This window comes from Chlorocebus sabaeus, chromosome 4 (genome assembly GCF_047675955.1).
Source record: "Chlorocebus sabaeus isolate Y175 chromosome 4, mChlSab1.0.hap1, whole genome shotgun sequence".
Classification (NCBI taxonomy): Eukaryota; Metazoa; Chordata; class Mammalia; order Primates; family Cercopithecidae; genus Chlorocebus; species Chlorocebus sabaeus.
Genome location: NC_132907.1, coordinates 6387590 through 6414077, shown reverse-complemented (window position 1 = coordinate 6414077; position 26488 = coordinate 6387590). Strand labels below are relative to the sequence as shown.

Sequence of the window (26488 nt, the reverse complement as noted above, 5' to 3'; positions counted from 1 at the left end):
TATTTGAAACACTTAAAAAAATAAAAGAAAAATAAAACCTTACAAAGTTGAAAATCCATTTTTTTCCCTCTCCCCAGTAATATTCTCCAACTCCACTCCCTGTCCTGTCCCCTACCCAAACCCTCCACCCAGAGCAACTGCAGTCAGGGTGTGGTAGTTAAAAAAGAAAACTTTACATAAATGTGTATCTATTAATAAAATATACTAAGCTTTGTGTAGTTTTAACTTTACCTTTATGGTATCATGCTATACATATCATTATACAGCTTGATATTTTCACTTGTCATATTTTGAGATGCATCTGTGTTAAAAAATATTGAATTAGTTTATTCCTTTTAACTACTTTATAGTGTTTTGTGGTATGAATACATTTAATTTATTTTTTTGCTGATCATAGTATACATAGGTTATTTCCTGACATTGATTTTCTAGTAAGAAGCTTGCCCAGAGAAAGTGAATGTATTTTTAAAGAAAGACCAAAAAATAAATGTCATGATAATCTAAGAATTTAATTCCATAATTTACAGAATATATCTCTAGATTTATATATTTATTTCTCTAATAATGTGTATGAATCATACAATTTTTAAATATCAGAACTATCTACAGATAGAAATATATTAGTAATAGTTCTTTTTTTTTTCCTTTTTCTCATTGTCAGATACCACAGGTTGAAGTGTATTTTTTTGTGGAACTATATGAAGCTACTGCTGGAGCAGCAATAAACAACAGTGCCAGATTTGCACAGATTAAAATCTTACAAAGTGATGAATCTCAAAGCCTCGTGTATTTTTCTGTGGGTTCTCGGCTGGCAGTGGCTCACAAGAAGGCCACTTTAATCAGTCTGCAGGTGGCCAGAGATTCTGGGACAGGACTAATGATGTCTGTTAACTTTAGTACCCAGGTAAGCATGGAATATATATTCATACACATTATAGTTTTCTTCTTTAACTGCAGCTAGAGTAATGACACAGGGAATAATTGATACATTATTTTCTGAGGATAACATCGTAATTCATTTTTTGTTCATTACATTAAGCTTTATCCTTGAAACAGCTCAGCTTTTCACTCATCAGTAACAGATCATGTTTTAAAATGACAGACTTATTTTTTCTCTCTTTTGACAAGATTGGTTATACAGTGCAAACTGTATCTTACATAAATCTGTTTTATAAAATCTCTAGGGAGTTAAAATTTCTTCAGAATGTAACTGTGTAAGGCCAGAAGCAGAAAGTAAGGATCTTAATATGTTTTGTATCCAAAACAGTTGAAAATTTTCTTTTTCAGAACCTCCAGTACTAGCTGATCTTTACACTTCTTCACATCCATGCGTTCACAAAGCCTCGCTGCCACTTTTTTCACATCCATCCTCTTAGGTTAGATAAAAGACAGGGAGGCTATCTGGGGACTCAGAAGATCAATGCTGCATAACACTAAGTCACCAGACCATGGGCTTGGCCCCAACAATACCATATACCTTTCAGCCTTATTTTTTGCTTTTGTTTTAGCAGTGAAGCTCTAATATAGTAAAGCAAAAATGTGTCTCTACTCTGCTTGAAGCATGATTGTTAGGATCATAGCTGACCCACCTTAGTCCTCTCTTTGTTCCCCTTACTTTATGTAACTTCAGGAAACCCACTATTTGAAAACTACCATTCTGGACAGCTCTTCTATTTCCCATGTTTCAAGATTCCAAACCAGATGACTCCTTGGGCCTTAAGATTTCACAGTTTCATTAAAATTTCCCTTTAGTACCTGCTTGGTTGTGTCACCATTGGGTGACTCAAACAAACAGGACATTCTGTGCATAAAAGAGAACATATATGTGGCCAGTATGCTGTAGCAGTTACGTGAGTCAAGATGAGAGAATAGGCCTCAAGCTGTGGATATTAAGCTGTTCTGGAAGTTTGCTAGGCAGTAAAAGTTATCTTTATGACAGAGTCCACAGCTCAGCAAACAAAAAGAAAACTCTCAATTATATGAGACCCTGGAAATAAAGTCTTTTATAAATAGCACAAAGAGAAGTATGTTCATTTACAGTAAGAAGACTTGAGTATTTTTTATTGGAGTATTTAAGATAGAAGACAAATTATAGAAAGTCTGTTTCATTCTTCCTCTTATCCCACAAAATGTGTATTGTCATAACTTACTACTTTGTAGAATGGAAGAAAGGGGACTGGAGATGAAAAAACAGATGTTAAAAGAGATTTGAGGCACATCTTAAGCGAGTTTATGTGCTCAGTCAGATGAGAGGGAAATTGAAGTTGCCAAAAGAAGAATCTGAAGGCCAGCGTCTCTATCATATATATTTATATCTTTTCTAGATTCTTTATAAGTGATTCTTTGCAAAATGCATGCTGTCACTAGTGTATAAATCATAAAGGGCACTTATTTATGGAACAATATAGTTTTAGGAATTTCCAGTTTTCCCTAGCATAATGGTTAATTTTATATGTCAACTTGACTGGACCACAGAGTGCCCATATATCTGGTCAAACACTATTCTGAGTGTTTCTGTGAGGGTTATTTTTTGGAATGAGATTGACATGTAAATCAGTAGACTGAGTAAAGTAGATTGACTTCATAATGTGGGTGAACCTCATTTAATCAGTCGAAGTCCTGAATAGAGCAAAAAGCCTGGCCCTCCCTTAAGTAAGAGATAATTTTTCCTATCTGATAGGCTTTGAATTGGAATAGTGGCTTTTTCAGTCTTTGGACTCAAAATGGAACATTGGCTTTTCCTGGGTCTCAAGCCTGCTGGCCTTTGCACTGGAACTACACCATTGGTTCTCCTAGTTCTCAGGCCGTAAGGTTTGAACTGGAACCACTGACTTTGGTCTCCAGCCTGTGAAATCATCCTGCAGATGATCTTGAGTCTTCTTAGCCTCTATAACTGCATGAGCTAATTTCTTATCTTATAACAAATCTCTATATATATACACACACACATATACATACATACATATATACACACACACACATACATATATACATATATATACACACATATATACATACATACATATATATACACACACACACACACACACACATTCTGGCCCTGACCCATAAACATACTACCCTGAGATTATGGGCTTAGTGGAGAATGTTTGTGGCAATGCATTAATACCAGTTTTTTTTTTTAATTTTTAATTTTTGTAGGTACATAGTAGGTGTATATATTAATGGGATATATGAGATATTTTGTTACAGGCATACAATGCATAATAATCACATCAGGATAAATGAGGTATCCATCACTTCAAGCATTTATCCTTTATTTTTGTTACAGACAATTTAATTACACTTTTCTAGTTATTTTAAAATGTACAATAAATTATTGTTAACTATAGTCATCCTATTGTGCTATCAAATACTAGATTTTATTCATTCTATCTGACTATTTTTTGTACTCATTGACCATTCTAACTTCCCTCAACCCCCTCCACCCCATCACCACCACCCTTCTCAGCCTTTGGTAACCATCATTCTGCTCCCCATCTTCATGAGTTCAATTGTTTCAATTTGTAGCTCCCACACATAAGTGAGAACTTGTAATGTTTGTGTTTCTCTGCGTGGCTTATTTCACTTAACATAATAACCTCTAGTTCCATCCATGTTGTTGCAAATGACAGGATCTCATTCTTTTTAATGGCTTAATTGGACTGCATTGTGTATATGTACCACATTTTCAATATCCGTTCATCTGTTAATGGACACTTCGGTTGGTTCCAAATCTTGACTGGTGAATAGTGTTGCAACAAACATGAGAGTGCAGGTATCTCTTCGATACACTTTCTCTTCTTTCGGGTATATCCCTAGGATTTCCTTTCTTTTGGGTGTATACCTAGGAGTGGAATTACTGGATTACATGGTAGCTCTATTTTTAGTTTTTTGAGGAATCTCCAAACTTCTCCACAGTGGTTGTACTAATTTACATTCCTACTAGCAGTGTCTGAGGGTTCCATTTTCTCCACCTTCTCACTAGCATTCATTATTGCCTTTCTTTTGCATAAAAGCCATTTAACTGGGGTGAGATTATATCTCATTGCAGTTTTGATTTGCATTTCTCTCATGATCAGTGATGTTGAGCACCTTTTCTTATACCTATTTGCCATTCGTATGTCTTTTAAGAAATGTCTATTCAGATCTTTTGTCCATTTTTAAATTGGATTATTACATTTTTACTTATAGAGTTCCTTGAGCTCCTTATATATTCTAGCTATTAATCTCTTGTCAGATGGGTAGTTTGCAGATATTTTCTCCCATTCCTTGGGTTGTCGCTTCATTTTGTTGATTGTTTCGTTGGTTGTGCAGAAACTTTTTAATTTGATGTGATTCCATTTGTCCAGTTTTGCTTTGGTTGTGGGGTATTACTCAAAAAAATCTGCCAGTCCAATGTCCTAGAGAGTTTCCTCCAATGTTTTCTTGTAGTTGTTTCATAGTTTGAGATCTTAAATTTAAGTCTTTAATCCATTTTTTTTTATTTGACTTTTTGTATATGGTGAGATATTGGGATCTAGTTTCATTCCTCTGCATATGGATATCCAGATTTCCTGGAACCATTTATTGAAGAGATTGCCCTTTTTCCAATGTATGTTCTTGTCACTGTTGTGGAAAATGAGTTCACTGTAGAAGTACAGATTTGTTTCTGGGTTCTATTCCATTCTGTTTTATTGGTCTATATGTCTGCTTTTATGCCAGTACCATGCTGTTTTGGTTACTATCGCTTTCTAGTATAATTTGAAATCAGGTAATGTGATTCCTCCAGTTTTGTTCTTTTTGCTCAGGATAGCTTTGGCTATTCTGAGTCTTTTGTTTTTCCATTTAAGACTATTTTTCCTATTTCTGTGAAGAATGTCATTGGCATTTTGATAGGGATTGTGTTGAATCTGTAGGTTGCTTTGGGTAGTATGAACATGTTTACAATACTGATTCTTGCAATCCATGAACATGAAATATCTGCATTTTTGTGTCTTCTTCAATTGCTTGCATCAGTGTTTCTCATAGATTTTTTGTTTTTGTTTTTGAGATAGGATCTTGATTTTTTGCCCAGGCCAGAGTGCTGTGGTGTGATCATGGCTTACTACCTCCTCAACCTCCTAGGCTCAAGCAATGCTCCCACCTCAGTCTCTCAAGTAGCCGTGACTATGAGTGCACACCACCACACCTGGCTAATTTTTGTAGTTTTTGTAGAAATGGGATTTTACCATAATACTCAGGCTGGTCTCAAACTCGTGGGCTCAAACAATCCACCAACTTCAGCCACCCAAAATGCTGGGATTATAGGCATGAGCCACCATGCCTACCCAGTTTTATAGTTTTCATTTGAGAGATCTTTCACTTGTTTGGCTAAGTTTATTCTGAGGTATTTTATTTTGTGTGGCTATTGTAAATAGGATTTTTTTTTTCCCATATGGTTCACTGTTGGCATATAGAAATGCTACTGATGTTTGTATGTTGATTTTAAATACTGCAACTTTACTAAATTTGTTTATCAATTCTATTTTTTTTTTTTTTTTTTGGTTGTTGAAATCTAGTTTTTTCCAAATACAAGGTCCTATCATCTGCAAACAAGGATAATTTGACTTCTTCCTTTCCAATTTGGATGGCTTTTATATCATTCTCTTGTCTGATTGCCATTAAAATAATTGCCATTTAAAGTAATTGTCATTATTTTAAAATGATGACATCTTATTACTGATTGCATAAACATACAAGTGAACTAACAAGCAGAGAGAAAACTGATAAAATTTGACATCTTAACTTTGTACCCCACTTTTTAACTTTTTGTTGTTTCTAGTTGTATCTTATTATACTGTCTATGTCTAGAAAAGTTGTTGTAGTTATTATTTTTATCCGTTCATTGTTTAGTCTTTCTACTCAAGAAATGAGTAGCTTACACACAAAAATTACAGTGTTATAATATTCTGTGATTTTCTGTGTCCTTGCTATTAACCATGAGTTTTGCACATTCAGATGATTTCTTATTGCTTATTAACATCTTTTTCTTTTAAGTTGAAGAACTTTCATTAGCATTTCTTGTAGGATAGGACTGGTGTTGATAAAATCTCTCAGCTTTGTTTGTCTAGGAAAGTCTTTCTCCTTCATGTCTGGAGGATATTTTCACTTGATATACTACTCTGGGATAAAAGTTTCTTCAGCACTTACTAAATATGTCATGCTACACTCTCCTGGCCTGTAAGGTTTCCACTGAAAAGTTTGCGACCAGATGTATTGGAGCTCCATTCTATGTTATTTGTTTCCTTTTACTTGCTGCTTTTAGGATTCTTTTTTTTTTTTTTTAATCCTTGACCTTTGGGAGTTTGATTATTAAATGCCTTGAGGTAGCCTTTCTTGGGTTAAATCTGCTTGGTATTCTGTAACCTTGTTGTACTTGAATACTGATATCTTTCTCTATGTTTGGGAAGTTCCCTATTATTAACCCTTTGAATAAACTTTCTCCTTCTATCTCTCTCTTTACGTCCTCTTTAAGGCCAATACCTTTTGGATTTGGCCTTTGAATGATATTTATAGATCTTGTATGCATGTTTCATTCTTTTTCATTCTTTTTTCTTTTGTTTCCTCTGACTCCCTTTCATTCCTTCCCTCCCTCCCTCCCTCCCTCCCTCCTTTTTTCCTTCCTTCTTTCCTTCCTTCCTTCCTTCCTTCCTTCCTTCCTTCCTTTCTTTCTTTCTTTTTCCCTTTCTTTCTTTCTTTCTTTCTTTCTTTCTTTCTTTCTTTCTTTCTTTCTTTCTTTCTTTCTTTTCTTTCTTTCTTGTCTTTCTTTCTTTCTTTCTCTCTCTCTTTCTTTCTTTTTCTTTCTTTCTTTCTCTTTCTTTCTCTCTCTCTTTCTTTCTCTCTCTCTTTCTTTCTTTCTCTCTCTCTCTCTCTCTCTTTCCTTTCTTTCTTGATTCTTCCAATCCATGAACATGAAATATCTGCATTTTGTGTCTTCTTCAGTTGTTTTGTGAGGTCATCTTTTCCTGGATGGTTTTGATACTTGTGGATATTTGTCAATATCTGGGCATTGAAAAATTATGTATTTATTGTAGTCTTCACAGTCTGGGCTAATTTTTACCCATCCTTGGGAAGTTTTTCCAGATACTTGAAGAGGCTTGGCTGCTGTGATCTAAATTTTTGGTTATTGCAGCCATGTCTGCATTAGGCGGCACCCCAAGCCCAGTAATGCTGTTGCTCTTGCACACTCCTAGAAGTACTGCGTTGGTGGTCTTGGATAAGATCTGGGAAAATTCCCTTGATTACCAGGCAGAGACTCTTATTCTCTTTCCTTACTTTCTCCTAAACAAAAGGAGCCTCTTTGTCTGTGCTGAACTTCCTGGAGCTGCCAGAGGGTTGATTCAAGAACTCTTGTGGTCGTTACCACTGGGATTGTGCTAGATCAGACCTGAAGCCAGCACAGCACTGAGGGTCTCACCCAAGGCCCATGGTGACCACTGCATAACATATATCATAGTCTAACTAATAAAAACTAAAGGCGAGAAAAATATTGAAAGAACTGAGAAAGCAAAGTACCTTATCTTTAGGGCAAAAGCAATAGGAATGACAGGAGATTTCTCATGGAAAACCATGGGTCCCAGGTGGAAATGGTACACTATTTTTCAAGTGCCGAAGGAAAATAAACTTCAGCCCTAAATTCTATATCCAGTGAACATATCTTTCACAAGTGAAGGGGAAATTAAGATATTCCCAGATGAAAGAAAAACGAAGAATTTGTTGCACACAGACTTACCCTGAAAGAATGGCTAACGAAAGATCTTTAAACAGAAAGGGAATGATAAAAAGGAAAGAACCTTGGAACATCAGGAAGGAAGAAAGAACACAATAAACAAAAGTGGATTTCACCAGAAAGGATGTACAGATAAAGAATAAGCATGTAAAATGATGTTCAACACCATTAGCTATTAGCAAAATGAAACCACAATAGGATATCACTAGATGCTTACCAGAATGGCTAAAATAAATCCATGACAATACCAAATGCTGGTGAGAATTCACAGAGACTGGATCACTTATTCATTGCTGATGGGATAAAAAATGGTAAGCCACTCTGGAAAACCGTTTAGAAGTTTCTTCAAGAATTAAACACGAACTACCTTATGACTCAGGAGTTGCAGTCCCAGGCATTTATTCCTGATAAATGAAAACTTATGTTCACACAAAAACTTGCACATGAACGTTTATAGTATCTTCTTAATAATAGCCCCAAAGTGGAAACAATTCAGATGTCCTTCAATGGGTAAATGGTTAAACTGTGGTACATCCATGCATGGAACACTACTCATTAATAATAAGAAACAAACTATTGATACATATAACCACCTAATCTCCATATGATCATACTAAGTAAAAAAAAAAAAAAAAAAAAAAAACTGATACCAAAAGATTATATACTGTGCGATTCCATTTCTATAATATTCTTGAAATTACAAAATTATAGGAATGGAAAAGAAATTGGTGGTTGCCAGAGATTAAGGAGGGAATGGGCTGGGGTGATGCGAGTGTAGCTATAGAAGGTAACATACAGAATTCTTGTGGGGGTGAAAATGTTCTGGCTCTTGACTGTATCAATGACAAAATCCTGGTTGTGATATTATATTGCAGTTATGCAAGATGTTACTAATGAAGGAGATTGGGTAAAGGGTATAGGAAATCTCCTTCATTATTTCTTATAACTGCATGTGAATCTGCAATTATGACAGAATAAAAGTTTAAACAATTAGAAATGACAGTTTCACCTGTCTGGTATTATTTTCCTGTTGCTTAATTGCTCTTATGTTGTCCTCTAAGTGCTAGGCATATTACTAGAAAACAGAGACATATAATTCTCTTTTCCAGTAGCTGGCATGGATGAAAAAATAATTATGGATCAAGTTGTTATTCTGTTATGATATTGATTTTCATTTTACTTTAAATAGATTAATGCAGTTAAAACAGTCATTGTAACATAGATACCCTTTGGTAGACCAGCATTCCCATGTACGTAAGTACTGTAGCCTTAGCATCAGTTCTCTTATATCTAAGTTTGTGATATAAAGTTAAGACAGAATTTCTGGTCCTTCCTATTTGAGACAATGAAGACATCTGTTATTCTAGTTATCTTTCAATTAAATGGACCTATAGCTAAAAACAAATTTGAAACTGATTCCAAATACTTTCTTTTATATATGTGTGCTAGCTGAAAGCACACAAGTTCAAGAAAGACCATATTTTTCATTCTTATTTTCACATTGCCTTTTCTATTCAAAGACTATTTCTATATTGATTTTTTTTTTTTTTTTTTTTTTTTTTTTTGAGATGGAGTCTCGCCCTGTCACCCAGGCTGGAGTGCAATAGTGCGATCTTGGCTCACTGCAACTTCTGCCTCCTGGGTTCAAGCTATTCTCCCAGCTCAGCCTCCTGTGTGGCTGGGATTACAGGCACCCACCATCATGACTGGCTAATTTTTGTATTTTTGTAGAGATGACATTTCACCATGTTGGCCAGGTTGGTCTTGAACTCCTGACCTCAAATGATCCACCTGCCTCGGCCTCCCCATTGTCACTTTTAAATTGCATAGTGCTTCTTTGTGTTTATTATATGTATTTTAATAAACACAAAGAACACAAGAACATTTTGATTGTTTCATTTCATTTAAATATTTGAACTGTGAAATAAGTCCTGCCAAAAAACAACAGGCCAAATGTATACATACAGTTTATAGTAATCAGATCACCAACACCTTGTTTCAGAAATTCAACTTTATCAGAATTTTATTATAAAACTTTTCATTATGAACCCCTCTGATGCCATCTTGCTTTTTCCTTGACTATCCCCACCTTGCAGATAATTTCTATCTTGAATTTTATGTTAAATTATTCATATGCTTTTTAAGTAGCTCTATTCTTATGTATTATTACCTGTTTTGGAAATTGTGCAAATGAAATTAATCCAATTATATTGTTCTGTGGTCCTTGTTTTGTTCAGTCATATGTTTGTGAACTATCCATGCTGATGTGTGTAATTGAAATTCTTTCATTTTAACTGTTATATAGTATTCCAGGGAATATTTTAATGTATCTATTCTAAAGCCATTAGATTTTTGAGTTATTTCCTTCAGTAAGGCTTTCTGTTTTATCATTACACTGCAGATGCTCTTAAAAAGCATTCATTGATTTTTTTTTTTCATTTTTTGACACAATCAATCACTTCCTCCTTCCTGAAGAATGCTCTTCTTTGGGCTTTTGTAATACCACACCTTCCTGCTATTAATCCTTACCTCACTTGGAGCTCCTTCCTGTTGTCTATGTTGGTCTTCCTAGCCAGTAAATGTTGGGATCCACCAAGATTCAATCTCCAGGCTAGACTGTGTAGAACTGTTGGTTAAATATTATCTGTAAATGGAGGACTTCCACATTTTTATCACTAACTTCATCACCTGTCCTGATCCAGACCCATGTATCTGATTGCTCTGACTTGATGTCATCACTTGAATGTCTAAGAGGCATCTCAGACTACTGTGTGTAACAGATAACTCTTAATTTGTCGCTTAATAATATGTTCCCCAGTTTCCCACCTTTCATTATCCATTTACTCATTCATCCAGGCAAGCAACTAGGGGTTACCTTTACTTCTCCTCTTCCTTCCACCTAATATCAAATTCATCAGAAAGTTCTATTGACTCTAAGCTGGGCATAGTGGTGAAAGCCTGTGGTCCCCGCTACTTAGGAGAATCTCTTCAGCCCAAGAGTTGGATACCAGCCTTGTTGATATAGCAAGACCCTCATCTCTAAAAAAAAAAAAAAAAAAAAAAACCCAAAATCAAACAAACAAAAAGTCCTGTTGACTCTATGTTCAAATTTATTTCTAGTCTGAGTACTTCTACTCACATGTATCTCTAGTCTGAGTATTTCTACTCATGTGACCCTATTTATTCTACCACCGTTTCTTGTATGAACGAATGCAAAAACCTCCATGCTCATCCCCTACTATATCCTAATATACACAATAGCCAGAACACTCATGAATAATGTTAAATAAAATGTGTCATTCTCCTACTTGAATCCTCTAGGGTCTGCCTGCCACATTTTGAATAATGAACCTACATGCCTACATGATCTGACTCCTATCCACCTCTCTCTCTCTTTTTTTTTTTTTTTTCTTTTGAGATGGAGCCTCACTGTATTGCCCAGTCTGGAGTGCAGTGGCACAATCTCAGCTCACTGCAACCTCCGCCTCCCAGGTTCAAGTGATTCTCCTGCTGCAGCCTCCCCAGTAGCTGGAATTACAGGTGCATGACACCACGCCCTGCTAATTTTTTGTATTTTTAGTAGAGATGAGGTTTCACTGTGTTAGCCAAGATGGTCTTGATCTCCTGACCTTATGATCTGCCCGCCTCAGCCTCCCAAAGTGCTGAGTTTACAGGCGTGAGCCACCGCACCCGGCCTCCACCTCTCTTATATCAGCATCCAGCACTCTCCTTCTCCTAGTCACATTGGCCTTAGGTTCTTCCTTGAACAGACTAAGATGGTTCCCACCTCCAGTGCCTTTGTAATTATTCTTTCTCCCTAGAATATTTCCTGAGATCCTTATGTAGCCTATTCATTTATTTCCCTGCAGTCTCTGTTCAAATATCACAAGAGCTTCTATGTCCAGTTTTATATAAAATGGTACCCTTACCATCACCCTGCATTCCCTTACCTACTTTTATTTTTCTTCATAGAACTTGTCTTCATGTAAAAATCTATCATTAACTCCACAGCCCTTGTGCAACCTTTATCTTCCGCTACAATAGTAGGTTCTATAAATGCAGGTATTCTGTTGTTCAAATCTACATCCGTAGTATGCCACTTGGCTTGTACTAGGAGTTTAACAGTTCTTGGCTCAGTAGTAAATAAATGCACATTCCTTTGATTCTTCCTTGACTAAAGTGTTCATGCTTCACGTTCCAAAACACTTTTTCCAAGAAAACTTTTCAATAACCGTAATTTGAAGAATAGCAGAGGTATATATGTCCAGGACCCTACTCCTTAGGATATTTCCATATTTGAGTGTAAACATGAAACCAATTTCTTCTACGTCCTCCTTCCTCCCCGCTGCTTTCTTTCTACTCTCCCCAGCCCGCCCCCAAAAATTTCTGTGTGACAGTGAAAATATAAATATTCCCCCTTTTCCTGCATACTTAAATTTTGCCACATGTGTTATTTGAAGCCCGATTTTCAGTCACAATTGGAGAAATGGAGGCAAGAGTGACATTTCTGGTCTAATTTGCTTCCTTGGTCCATTTGAAGGCATCTCTTTCCTAATCTCATCACTATATATTATGTATTTATATCTCTAATTTATCTTAGAAGATTATAAAAAGTATAAAACCCCATATTTTGGTAGTACTGTTGTCATCATTGCCCTCCAGTTTGTTTAAGAGAAACTGAATTTGTTTAAGAAACAAGAATTTGTTTAGGACAAGATCAGGGGTGTCATAGATTCACTTAAATGGTGTTGTTTAATTTCTAGGAGTTGAGGAGTGCTGAAACAATTGGTCGTACTATCATTTCTCCAGCTATTTCTGGGAAGGATTTTGTGATAACTGAAGGTACATTGGTCTTTGAACCTGGCCAGAGAAGCACTGTATTGGATGTCATCCTAACGCCAGAGACAGGATCTTTAAATTCTTTTCCTAAACGCTTCCAGATTGTCCTTTTTGACCCAAAAGGTGGTGCCAGAATTGATAAAGTGTATGGTACTGCCAACATCACTCTTGTCTCGGACGCAGATTCGCAGGCCATTTGGGGGCTTGCAGATCAGCTGCATCAGCCCGTGAATGATGATATTCTCAACAGAGTGCTCCATACCATCAGCATGAAAGTGGCCACAGAAAACACAGATGAACAACTCAGTGCCATGATGCATTTAATAGAAAAGGTAAGTTCTTGTGAATATTAGCACTTTGTTTAGTGAAATTTTGTAAATTTAAAAACCCAAGTAAAACCAAAATTACATTCTCTTTTAACATTGGTTATTATGAAATTATGACAAAGTTAGATTTCTGAATATAGAAATAGAATGCATCATATCGAACACTGTCCTCTTACTTGGATATGACTGATGTCTCTTTGGAAATCTCAGTCTTAGGCTTGGAGAATGACCTACTGCAGTAGTAAAGACAGCCTAGTGCCTGAAAAAAAAAAAGGCTGCAGAGGTTGGAAGCTATAGGCAGTTGGCGATTCTCCAGAAACTGGCCGATTAACTTTGTAGTTTCAGCCTCAGTTTTTTTAGTCCATTAAGAAAAGGACTTGAACTAGATTATCTACATAGCCCTTCCAGTTTAAATGCCATGGAATAGGATTATTGCCCTCTGCTTGTTCTTTGGTCCTCACAGGCACTGAAAACTCACAGAAAAGAAAAATTAAGAAATGACTAGATAATTTCAGACTTTCCATTTGGTTTAGACTTGTACAAAACAGATTTTATTTTAAACCTATTTACTTATACCTCTGCAAATGATGGAATTAAATGGAGATGTGAGAGCCTAAGAATATAAATTTTGAAAGATATCTATAAAGTTATTACTTAAAAAAAGCCTCCTTTAAAGGCTTACTTTGGGCTTTCTTATAAATCTATTTCCTATCAATATATTTATATAGAAGAATTGAATGTTTTGAGTACATACACATGAGTGTATAATTACTACATCTCTCACATAGTCACCTTTAAATACTTTAGATGTTTACAGTGGGGTTTTAGATGGTTGTGCACTTTCCATCTGGTGCTAGCTCTTAAAATACAATGCTCGAAGGATAGAAAAGAAAATTATAAAGTACAGAGGTAAAAAGAGCAGACCATGGCAAACATCTTATAAAGCAAAGGAAAGCAATTCCTATTTCATGCAGAGAAAATTCTAGCAATAAAGCTCACTCCATAAAATATTATTACTTGAATTTTCTAATGGCCCAATGGCATAGAACAATGCCAAGTTGTTTTTGGTCTGGGAAAGAGAAAGAATGTACAGTAATTACATTTTAGGGAAGAAAACAGGACCTCACTTCATATGATTTAGGGAAAATATATGCAAATTCTGCTACTTTTTGTTCTCAATAAGTTATGTGTGTTAACCAAGTTATTATTGGTTAAGAATCAACACTTAGTAGAGTTGTCAGATAGTACATCTTGACTGTTACTAGTACTATCATGAATAATACAATTGAATTATAAAAGTAGCTCCTATGGGAAAATATAATTAACTTTTTTTGAGTAACCATTAGCAAACAGTACAATTTTCTCATACATGAAGATACTTAAATAAATAACCTGGGAATACTTGGAGGAAAAAAATAAATTTTAAACGTTATAAAAATATTGTAATATTATAAAATATTGCCTGTAATCCCAGCACTTTGGGAGGCAGAGGTGGGTGGATCACTTGAGGTCAGGAGTTCAAGACCACCCTGGCCAACATGTGAAACCCTGTCTCTACTAAAAATAAAAAAATTAGCCGGACGTGGTGGCACACGCCTGTAGTCCCAGCTACTCGGGAGGCTGAGGCAGGAGAATCCCTTGAACCCAGGAGGTGGTGGTTGCACTGAACCAAGATTGTGCCACTGCACTCCAGCCTGGGCGACAGAGCAAGACTCCATCTTTAAAAAAAAAAAAAAAAAATATATATATATATATATATATATATATATATATATATATATATATATAAAATCAAGTAAAAAACATCATTTGAATTCTTTTTTTCTTTTTTTCTTTTTTTGAGAGGAGTCTCGCTCTGTCGCCCAGGCTGGAGTGCCGTGGCGCGATCTCGGCTCACTGCAAGCTCCGCCTCCTGGGTTCACGCCATTCTCCTGCCTCAGCCTCCCGAGTAGCTGGGACTACAGGCGCCCGCCACCACATCCGGCTAATTTTTTATATTTTTAGTAGAGACGGAGTTTCACTGTGTTAGCCAAGATAGTCTTGATCTCCTGACCTCGTGATCCGCCCGCCTCGGCCTCCCATAGTGCTGGGATTACAGGCGTGAGCCACCACACCTGGCCAGAATTCTTAAAAGAAAATGACTAATATTTGATTTCAGCTGAAGCCTTCTTTGCTCTGGTTATTTTCAAATCAAGTTTTTGTCACTACTTTTTTAAAAATAGAATGGTATAATGTACTCTCAAAGTCCTTTTTTATGTGTACATCAATACTGGAATCTATTGATTTAACTGACATTTAATAATTATAGAAATATATAATACATAGGTACATACAGAAAACATATAAAGAAAACAAAAATTCTACTAACATAGACTTCAGTAAATGGAAATTCATACCTTGTTCTGCAATAAGAAGACTCAATATATGGCCACAACAGTTTTCTGTAAATTAACCTATAAATGCATCATAATTCCTATCAGTATATCAGTAGGTTGTTTTGGGGTTATTTTTACATTGATAAAATGATACTAAAGTTTACCTGGAAATGTAAACATGTGAAAATGGGCAGAACTTTCCTGAAAAAGAAGAAAAAGGAGAGGGACCTTACCCTAGCAGATATGAAAACATATTTGAAATATGATGTTACCATGATTAAAGGGGCACTGGTGCTGCAGACATAAACATTCACATCAATGGAATAGAACAAAAAGTTCAAAAACTGAAGCATATATGAAAATTTTATATGTGATAAAGGTGCTATTTAAAAATCAATGGGTCGAAACTATTATTCAGCAAATAGTGTTGAGATGGCTGATGTAACCACTTGAAAGCAAAAAAAAGAGCTGAACTTTATCCTAAACTCTACCCCAAAATAAATTCTAGAGAGATCAAATATTTCAGTGTAAAACTGAAACCATGAAAGCAGCAGAAAACATGGATCAGTCATTTCATCGTTTTAGTTTAGAATGAGGAAGATCTTTCTAAAGCATCAGACAAAACCCAGAAGCCACAAAGGAAATGATTGATAACTTGACCACATACAGTTTAAATAAAATTTATCTTAGCATACACCAAAGCAAAGTGAAAAGACAACTAATGAGTATGGGGAACATTTTTGCAAATACACATGTGATGAGAATGTTTATTTCAGCATTACTTATAACAATAAAAACTGGGAAAAACGATAGCCATTATGAAGGGCCTGACTAAATGAATGCATAAAATATATTTAAAAATGCAAGAAATACATATTTTATATTTTAAACATAGCAATAATAATGAGAATAATAAAACAAATACTGAAAATGTAGATTATCACATAAAGATAAGGTTGCAAAATTTACCAAATAAAAATAAGGAATGCTCAGTTAAGTTTGAATTTCAGATAAACAACAAATACATTTTTTAGTATAAGTATATTGCAGATACTTATTTGGGAAATACTTATACCAAAAAGTTACTGCTGCCTGTCTAAAATTCGAATAAGGTCATTTGTACTTTACCTGGCAAACCGTTGATATATGCCATATGAAATTATATACACTCTAAAATAACCTCAAATTAAAAAGGACAGAATAGAACTTCCAAGTACTGGAAGGTACTTCATTTTATAAGATCTTATATTTTAAGTGAAATTGTTTTGTGTTTTTAAATTTTATTTTCCCCCAGATTCTGAGTTCTTTGAAACAAAATCTATTCTATACAAGCATTTCTTTTAAAAAATCTCAGTAAATCTGAGGAAATATTATTACACATGCTAGAAGTGGCACAAGTATTGTACTGAAAAGGAGCATTAGCTTTAAATGCCTCACTATAAAGACTTTCTATATGAAATCCAGCTGTGGGTTCAGGCAAATTTTTGCTATGACAGAATATTCTATCCCCTGATTTTCCCAGGCATAGTGAAATAAAAAAACATTTTAGAAGTTCTCAGTCGCCTTGATAGCAAGAGCAGTCTAAAAACCCCCTGAATCTGATATGCTAACTTTGAATTTCGTCAGGTTTTGATTTTGTGGTTATCAAATCTTGGCAAAGCCCATCAGGAGGTGCCGATTCTAATTTTTTGTCTGAAACACTTGAAAGAGCACAGGAATCATTAGTTCTGTAAAAGTTTGATAGACTATCCCCTGCCTCCAAAGACCTCCATCTTTGTCTTCTATCCTGACAACTTTTTAAGTTTTTTTCATGGTTGATTCAGGTCTTCTACTTGTTCGTAAGGCAATTTTAATAATGTTGGGAGTTTTTTTGTTGTTTGTGTAAACTGGCCTTGTGGAGCCAGCCTATTCTTTTCATCATATACTTTTAATAATAGGTACCTTATATTTCAATAATTGGTTTTTACACTTGATTTAGTTTGTTATCATACGAACAAGGATTTTGAGTTAACTTTGTACTTTACTGGCTGGTTTTGTTTCATGCTCGAGGTAATTTTGACTGACTTGTCTGTGAACTGAGTCAATCCAGGTGGTTGCTTTTGGACAAGCAAGTGGAGAATGTTGCCAGGCAGTGTACGGCGGCTGTCAGGAGCACCTCCGAGGCTTCATGGTCACTGGTTGTGTGCGAACAAAAAGGACAAGTTAGTCATCCTCCTTCTGCCTTAGTTCCCCTAACTGGAAACAAAACAAAGATAATAGGACCTTCCTCACAGGTTGTTGTGAAGATTAGTTGCTAGAAAGTGCCGAAAACTACAAGGTCCCTGTACTAACTGAGTGTTATATAAATGGCCTTTTTGTTTCAGTTTTGTGTGTTTTCCTAAAAGAAAATTTCTATCTTTTTTTTTTTTTAATATGAATGAAAGTGTGGGTAGCCATATAATCTCTGGATTACAACCTTTAATTTTTACAATTCTGCACATATTGCTTTGCTGGCTTCTGACATTTCATTTTTAGAAAAGTCAGAAGTTAAACTAAATTTTTGTTTTTCTGTTGGTAATTTTTTTCCTATCTCGTTTCTGGTATGATTTTTTTTTACTCTTGAAATAATATTTTAAAATCACCAAGATAATATCTGGTGTTGTCTCTTTTTCTAATTTTCCCTAGTATAAAAGCAATCTCTACATTTATAGACGTGAATGTTTCTTCAGCATATTAAGGAGCTGTGCTATTTTTTGCCTCTGCCTGCTCTTTTATATATAAAATTGTATCTTAGGGATTTATCAAGATTTGTCCTACTAGCCTGTTATCTTTTCTCTAAGTTCTGGGAGATTTTCTTGAGCTTGTTTCCATTTATCATATTCAGTTTGCTTGTTTCAGTATCCAGTGGTTGTGCTCTGTCTCCATTTGTAATTTTTGCATTGCTAAATTTTTATTCTGTGTCTTTTACATTTCCCTGTGGGTTATTCTCCACTCTGCCTTACTATCTGGGAGATGACTATTCTTATAAATGCCAATCGTGAGCTCTCCTGCAAGCTTGGAACTGTACTAGATGACAAAGCCATAAAAAAAAATGGGTGACATGATCCACTTTCATGATGAGCTTGAAACAGACAAATCATTTCTAGGTTGTCATAAGTTCACTAATAAAGGTACATGCAAGTTACAAAGAGAGTGAAAATGTAGGTTGGTAGATGGGGCATAGTGTAAGAATCATAGAGAAAGTGATGACTTTTAGAGTTTGAGAAAGTAATAGGGACTTATCAGAAGGTAATGGAATAAGTGGCTTCACACCAATGCTTAAACAATAAAGATGTGGTCCCCGTTCATTCTGGATTTTTCCTCCTTTTTTTCCCCCGTCTCTCAAAAAAACAAATAACCCAGTTTTTTTGGTTGTTTTTTTTTTGTTTGTTTGTTTGTTTTTAGTAGGAAGGGTCATACTTATTGAAAAAGGCAAAAGTGACCAGAGCTCTTAACTAATCTTGAAAAGAATTTTCTCATTTGGTGCTTTAAATATTTAGTGATTATGGTAGCTTCTGTTTACTGAAAAAAATAATTTTGCCACTATTATAAACAAATATTCTTGAGGTATTTATATCCTTATTTGTTGGTCAAAAGAATAAGAATTCCTGGGATAGACGTAAAAGTGAGACTAATTTTAACTCATGATGTTAATTATTGTAGTTAAAATTAAGTGATCTGTGCAGCCATTTAGGACTTTATCTAATGATTAAGTAGAAAATATTTTGGTGATTATGCTTTTCTTTATAGATGATTATGTCTTTTCAACTGCAAATATATATATTTGAAATATAATTTTCATACCAATTTCTCTTACATTTTCTTATGTTTATCCTTACTAATGTTAATAACTATTAGTAAAGAACACACACATATATATAGCATATAATTTAAGAAATTTCTTTTTATAGATATATTTTTATACTTAGATTCTTTTTCCAGATAACTACTGAAGGAAAAAATCAAGCTTTCAGTGTTGCCAGCCGAACTCTTTTCTATGAGATTCTTTGTTCTCTTATTAACCCAAAGCGCAAGGACACTAGGGGATTCAGTCACTTTACTGAAGTGACTGAGAATTTCGCCTTTTCTCTGCTGACTAATGTTACTTGCGGCTCTCCTGGTGAAAAGTAAGTATCTTTTAATATATTAGCAGTACTTTTTATGCATTTTTCACTGTTTACAAAGCAACATGTAATGCAAAATGACATTTAGATGATGTAACTAAGAATGATACAGTCAATGCATTGTACCTCTTGGGCAGTTGAAGTTAATTATTTGAAGAAAACATAGCAGGTACATCAAAAAAATGAATGTATACTGTCAACAATATATTCCACTTATTTTGAAGTGTTTTTTGAAGATAACAAAGTCTTACTGTTTTACTCTTATTTATTTAATGAGTGAAAGGTACATTCTGAATAGAAAAAAAAAAAAGTGATTTCAACCTTTAGGAGTGTTTTGATGTGCTATTAACTGTACTTCCCCCAATCACAAACAATTGTGATTATTTTGTCCATTTGGAGACAGCTCTCAGAATGTTGTTGAACTTCAGACTAGTTGAACTTCAGAAAGCTAGCAAAAGGAAAAGGAAAAAATAAAATGTGGCTCATGTTCATTATTAACTACATAATTAATTTTATAACTATATGTTAACATACCTCTCTATACTATAGGTACTATACTAATACCTCTATATTAACTATATATATATTTTTAGACGGAGTTTCGCTCTTGTCGCCCAGGCTGGAGTGCAGTGGCAGGGTCTCAGGTCACTTCAACCTCTGCCTCCTAGGCTCGGGTGATTCTCCCACCTCAACCTCCCTAATAGCTGGGACCAGAGGCGTGCACCACCACACCTGGCTAATTTTTGTATTTTTTGTAGAGACAGGATTTCACCATGTTGCTTAGGCTGTTCTTGAACTCCTGGGCTCAAGCGATCCACCTGTCTTGGCTTCCCAAAATGCTGGGATTACAAGCGTGAGCCACTGTGCCCAGACCAATGTTAGTTCCTAGGTCACAAGACATACGAAGTTCAAAGAGATAGTCAATCCAGATAGAAAAAAGTTATAAGAGAGACCAAGGGATAAAATAATAATAATGCAAATGGTATTAATTATACCTCTGCTATAGTCCTGACACTGATTTAAATTGAACAATATCAATTGCCTTTGTTAATAGGTAAAAACAGTATAATGAAATTTCCATGTGGTTCAACCTAATCCTTGCTAAAAGTTGTGCATATTATTTTGTCCTTACAGAAATCATTTTAAGTAACTATTCAGGATTTGAGTGAGGGCTTTTAGTACCCCTATTTACAGATGTAGACACTGAGGCTAGAAATCTTACACAGCTTGCCAAGGATCACACAATTAGTCCATGGTGAGACCTGGACCCAATCTCATACTTACCTGAGTCTACAGCCCCTGCTGGACAGCTGTGGTCAGAATAGATTGTAACCACCTACTTCATAGCAAAATCTGCCTTCTCCAACCCCATGGCTCTGAAGTGCCCTAGATTTTCATCCCAGATCAGTTCTAAGGTGTGACTTGAGGTAAACGTACAGAATCAACATATCCCTATACTCTACTCTTCCTTTAATTTTGATGAGCGGATCCTGGAAATTGAGGTTTTCTTAATGTGCAAAATCAGAAAAGCCTCACAGGGGCCTTTTGAAAGGATTCTCCAATCCTCACCCCCGCTCCTAAACGTCCATCTGAGAGCAATGATTAGCAGTTCGGCTCCTTAGTGCATCTTATAAATGTCTCTAATGCTGTCTTCAGAAACCTCTGAAATGGATCATTTATTTGCTTCAAGTAAGTTTACACTCACTGAGGCCACGGTATGCATTTGTGTGTTTGTGTAGTCAAGAATACCTGTCATTGTTTTCCCCTGTTGAACTGTGTTCAACTATTTTGTTCAATGAAATCAAGCAGTTCATAGCTTTGCAATTCCCACAATCTCATTCTTCTTTTCCATTTTCCCCATATCTCCATAAGAACACCAGCACGTTAAAATCACCAGGTTGTCTTAGATGTGAACCATCTACCTTGCTGTGCACATTGAGTCCCATATCTGTGCCTTTAAAGGCCCAGTGAAAACTCAAGAGCATATAAGATATACAAAAAGAGTGGCCTTTTCTGTTTTATTGACTACTGTATTCCCCAGGCCTAGAACAGTATCTGGTATGTGGTAGATTCTCAGTGGTTACAATAAAATGAGGGAATAGAATGAGTAAATGAATCAACATGTTTTCTGCCATGTGCTTCCACTAAATAGACTTATCTTTCCTTTTGAGTTGTCCAGGAAAAGGAAACAGCGTGTATAATGGCAGGCAGGCAAGAATTAGCATGGTATGTTTGGGGAGATCATCAGTTTTTTAAAGATTGAACATGGAGTAAGCTAGGTAGGGTGTGTGTGTGTGTGTGTGTGTGTGTGTGTGTGTGAGAGAGAGAGAGAGAGAGAGAGAGAATGAATCAAACTTTGGATTTTAGAGACATTATGTTGAGAAGAGTGTTAAAGGTTAGAGAATAGGGCAAAGAAAGAAACAGGAAAACCACATAGAGGATTACTGTTCAGGTAAAAGAAGATGAGGACTGAAATTAAGGCAGGGACGTGAGAGGGTGGTACCTTGAAAATAATTAGGTGGTAGAATTAATATGAAGATGACAAATTGAACACAGAAAATAAGAGAGAGCTCAAGACTAGTTTGTTTACTCAGGAAGCCCTAAAGATGCTGAACATTCTGATATGCATTATTTATACATTGTCTTGAGCAATATCAAGGGTGTCTGCTGAGAGTTAAGCATTTGGGGAATGAGCAAGGATATTGAGGAGAATGATGAAATCTAGAACAATCACTTGGAAGCCAAGTAAAAATAATGCCAGGTGGCACTGAGGGTCCAACTGAGGTTGGTCACTGTGAATTTGCAGTGGTGCCAATCTACATGTCAATGTGGGAGTTTTCCCCCCTCATACCAACCTAGGTATAAAGCAGACTGTGAGATTGATCAGGGTGAGTGCATTTGAGGGACATAGGTGTCACAGGTTAAGGTGTCAGGGAAATTATGGTTATCAGCAAATAGGAGGGGTCAGGAATTTGTCATGCTTGTGTCAAGGTTAGGTAGAGTCACTGCATGCGGTGGTGTTCTTAGTTTGCCAAGATAGCAGAGTCCCTGACTGGACTGACTCTGAGTAGATGACAAAGGGTGGGAGGGGAAAAGGGATGTGGAGTCATGTGTCTGAGGTTCACTGATGTCATTCACATTGTGTCTGGTCAGGGTGTCTGCAGTGACACCTTTTAGGCTGAGAGTCTTCAGATTAAAAGATGAGATTTTGACAAGCTATGGTGGAGGTGGAGGTGAAGGTATGTGGGGTCCATACAAATTGAGGTGTTTCAGTAGGAGGCATGGACAGAGGACCTAGAGCCCCAGGTGAATAAGTGGATTCGATTCAGATATTTGAAGGCACCAATTTGAACAGGATAGCTGAGGTTGCAGAGGAGATTTCTTTTAGAGAGGATGTATCACTACAGGAGAAAGTTGGCCCTTACTCTCTCTTTTCCTGACTCAGTTTAGAATTCTCTGCTCCATTTCCCACGTCTGGGGTCTTGACAAGATATCTTGTAAATCTATGATGTAGTTATGCATACTCTACATCGATTGTGACATATATAACTTTTAACATTTAATGCATAAATCTTATTCTAATAGTCTAATATTCTCTCAGCTTTTCCAGACAGGTTTAAGATCTGATTTATCTATGTGTCTCCTGATTGTTTGCAAACATGATGGGTCAGCCAACAGGATGCATCTGATTCTCTGGGGGACTGGTTATAAATATAAATTCCTAGAACTCCTAATCTCCTCCCTGGGTAGGGATTCTGATTTAGTACATCTGCAGTGTAATCTAGAAATCTGTACTTTAAAACAAACTTCCAAGTAATTTCAATGCACACTGAGATTTAGAAGCAATTTCACTGAGCCCAGGTTTTTATTATGCCTGGTAGATCTTCAAAACAGACTTATTAAGTGAAAAAAGATCACTGTTCAGTGCTGTTTCTCTTGTCCGTCAAATAAGATTATATTAGCCAGGCTCTGGTGGATTAGAAAGGCACGAGGTAAACTCTTGTTGAAAACATGGCTCTACATATATTAGGTTTATGCTGTTCTTAAATAAAGCAAAGGGCTTTAGCTCAGTGGGGGGCATGCTTTTCTCAACCTCTTCCAACAATGCTGATGTGACTGACATAGAAAAGCATACTTTATAGCCACAGATTTCATCTTTATAGCCACCGATTTCATCTTGATATCCATAAAACAGTTTTCAAAAACCCATGTTTTAGGTTACTAGGAGCATCAAGCCAGAGGATGCAAAAAATTCTGTGCAAAAGATCATGACAACCACAAAAGAACTGAAGGCACATTCTATCTACTGCTTCTGGGTTTGCTGTGTTATTGTTATACATAAAGATTAGAACCCAATTGTAATGCACTTTAACAGATATAAGTGGATATATGTATTCAAATACATGCCATTTTTACAGACCCTTTGCTTTTCTGTTGTAGAGGCAAAACCATCCTTGACAGTTGCCCTTACTTGTCAATATTGGCTCTTCACTGGTATCCTCAGCAAATCAATGGACACAAGTTTGAAGGAAAGGAAGGAGATTATATTCGAATTCCAGAGAGGCTACTGGATATCCAGGATGCAGAAATAATGGCTGGGAAAAGTACATGTAAATTAGTCCAGTTTACAGAGTATAGCAGCCAACAGTGGTTTATAAGTGGAAACAATCTTCCTACCCTGAAAAATAAGGTAATCTATCATTTAAAACACTTAAATGGTTGGAATGTGATTTATTTCTTTAGCAGGCACACTCGGAATGCGTTTGTTTAATCACAGTTTTGGCAAGTGCTACACATGGTGAACTAATATGAAATGTGTTCCATCTTTATGAACTATTTGTAGAAAGTTTAGTTTCTAAGTGAGCTGGAAATGTTTCCTTCATGTTTTGAGTAAAATACATATTATATATGTGAGGAAAGTAACAAATATATAGCTTTCACTAATATAATATGCTATTCTTAACTTTTAGTGAAGTCATCCAGTTAGAGTCAAAGTGAGTGTTGTCAGCTGAAGACTGCTGAATGACTAAGGCGGGGTAGAAAGGGCACAATGGAAAACCAATCGGACATCCTGCATGCCTAAATAAGCTAAATACTAACAGTGAGAGAAAACAAGTGACTGTAGCTACTAGAAAAATGAGCTCAAGCTCAGGGTAGGAGACTCAGTCATTACACCAATTGTAAAACATCATTATATGTTCTGTTGCTTTTAACACTCTAGGTATTATCTTTGAGTGTGAAAGGTCAGAGTTCACAACTCCTGACTAATGACAATGAGGTTCTCTACAGGATCCATGCTGCTGAGCTGAGAATTATCCCTCAGACATCTCTGTGTCTCCTTTGGAATCAGGCTGCTGCAAGGTACTTATTAATACATTTAAAAAATCAGAATTTGGTCCTTCCCCATTTCAGTACCACTGAGCCTAATGTTTTGTACTGAGCATAGATGGTGGCCCCAGATGACATTAGACTGGAAAATAACCTCCATTATAAATAAGAGGAAGCAACATAGGAAATGGTCTAGTATCATTCTGATGGCAAATGCAGCACAGCATTTCAATATGCATGTAGCACATTATTTACTTCTTCATTTTTACTACTTTCATGGGATGTAGCATGAGTTCTGCCCAATTCTGATAACCTTGAAGTTATCAGTAAATTTACTGGGCAGGAAAGAAATTCCTTCTTTTACCATTTCCATCTGGGCTTGTGGTTCTGGAAGCTGATGCCTTGTGTTTAAGAGGAATCTGCAGGAATTTATGATTCTAGTCCACATGGCTTGGAGTATATTTTGAGATTAAATCCATGGACACAAATGGAAAGGGGAGAATGATTCTTTCTTTGAATCTCCTCGGCCTCAGGCCTCAAGTTTTGAGCAGCTACAGTCACTAGGAGCTCAGTCAGTGCTGCAGGATCAGGCAGTGCTGGCCTAGAAGGGTCTAGGGTTCGTGTCAGCCACTTGATTTTGTTTATTACTGAATTTCAGCCACGCAAACTAAAATTCTAAATAGGTGTAATATAATAGCTTAGTTTGGTAACCAAGTGTCCTCAAAAACACTGAAATTTCTACTTTCTTTTAGAAAAATCCCACTTGAAATTTCTTCCTAGGTTTAAGACAGATCTTAAACCTAATACATAGATACTCTGAAATCTTCAATATATAATTAATAGTGAATGTTTCAAGCTGCATCTGGAGTTTGGGTCAGGAAGTTTTAGGTCCTTAAAAAAGTAAAGAAACTAAGAGGCATTAAAAGGGAAGAGGCTCAAGCGATAGTCACTGAGGAAGGCTCAGAAGGCTTGGCATTAGATGCAATGTTTGCTAAAATCATGACATGGTTTTTCTGCTAAATTAGCCAGAATTTCATAAAGGAAACACTTGAAAGAAGCTTAGAAAACATATACATAAGTCACTGCAAAGTAGAAAAAAATTGAGGAAGAAATCTTAGAAAACCATACAAATAATTGATATGGTTCAAAATACAAGGACTTGTGGGGAAAAAAAAAAAAGAAGAGTAAACACATATCACAGCCATGTTGTTCTTGTGGGCATTTTGAATGCTAGAGAAGAGTGCCTTCTATTGAACATGTCGGGTAGGTTTGCTGGATTAGGTAGGAATTTGTACTGCCCTGCTGAGAGGACAAGCTCCTTTGGTACCAGGAATGCCTTCAAAGCTTTGGTTGGTATTTAGGCTGCTTCTTAAGACATTCTGTGGAATCTGTTATGTCATGTTCTGAACAAGATGTTCCTTTCACTGTTTCTTCTTGAAAATGTGGTTTACTTAAGTATTGAGTAAAGAACACTTAAGTTCAGTAAGCTATTTTTTCTTTAAAAGCCATCTCAACACCTTAAGTATTGATGAAAGAGGAAAAATGACTATTGTGTTTTTGCCCTAGCTGGTTGTCTGACAGTCAATTTTGCAAAGTGGTTGAGGAAACTGCAGACTATGTGGAATGTGCCTGTTCACACATGTCTGTGTATGCTGTCTATGCTCAGACTGACAACTTGTCTTCATACAATGAAGCCTTCTTCACCTCTGGATTTATATGTATCTCAGG

At 36.0% G+C, this 26488-nt stretch overlaps 1 protein-coding gene across 11 annotated transcripts in view; it reads left to right on the top strand.

Moving 5' to 3' along the window:
* ADGRV1 (adhesion G protein-coupled receptor V1) overlaps positions 1-26488 on the top strand; it is a 584631-nt gene that overhangs the window by 251950 nt on the left and 306193 nt on the right. For all 11 annotated transcript variants that reach the window (XM_073014617.1, XM_007978103.3, XM_073014615.1 and 8 more), the window contains 6 exons: positions 662-904; positions 12514-12921; positions 19251-19435; positions 23873-24122; positions 24654-24793; positions 26327-26487. In XM_073014617.1, the coding sequence (XP_072870718.1) occupies positions 662-904; positions 12514-12921; positions 19251-19435; positions 23873-24122; positions 24654-24793; positions 26327-26487 (1387 nt within the window). The remainder of the gene's footprint in view (positions 1-661; positions 905-12513; positions 12922-19250; positions 19436-23872; positions 24123-24653; positions 24794-26326; position 26488) is intronic.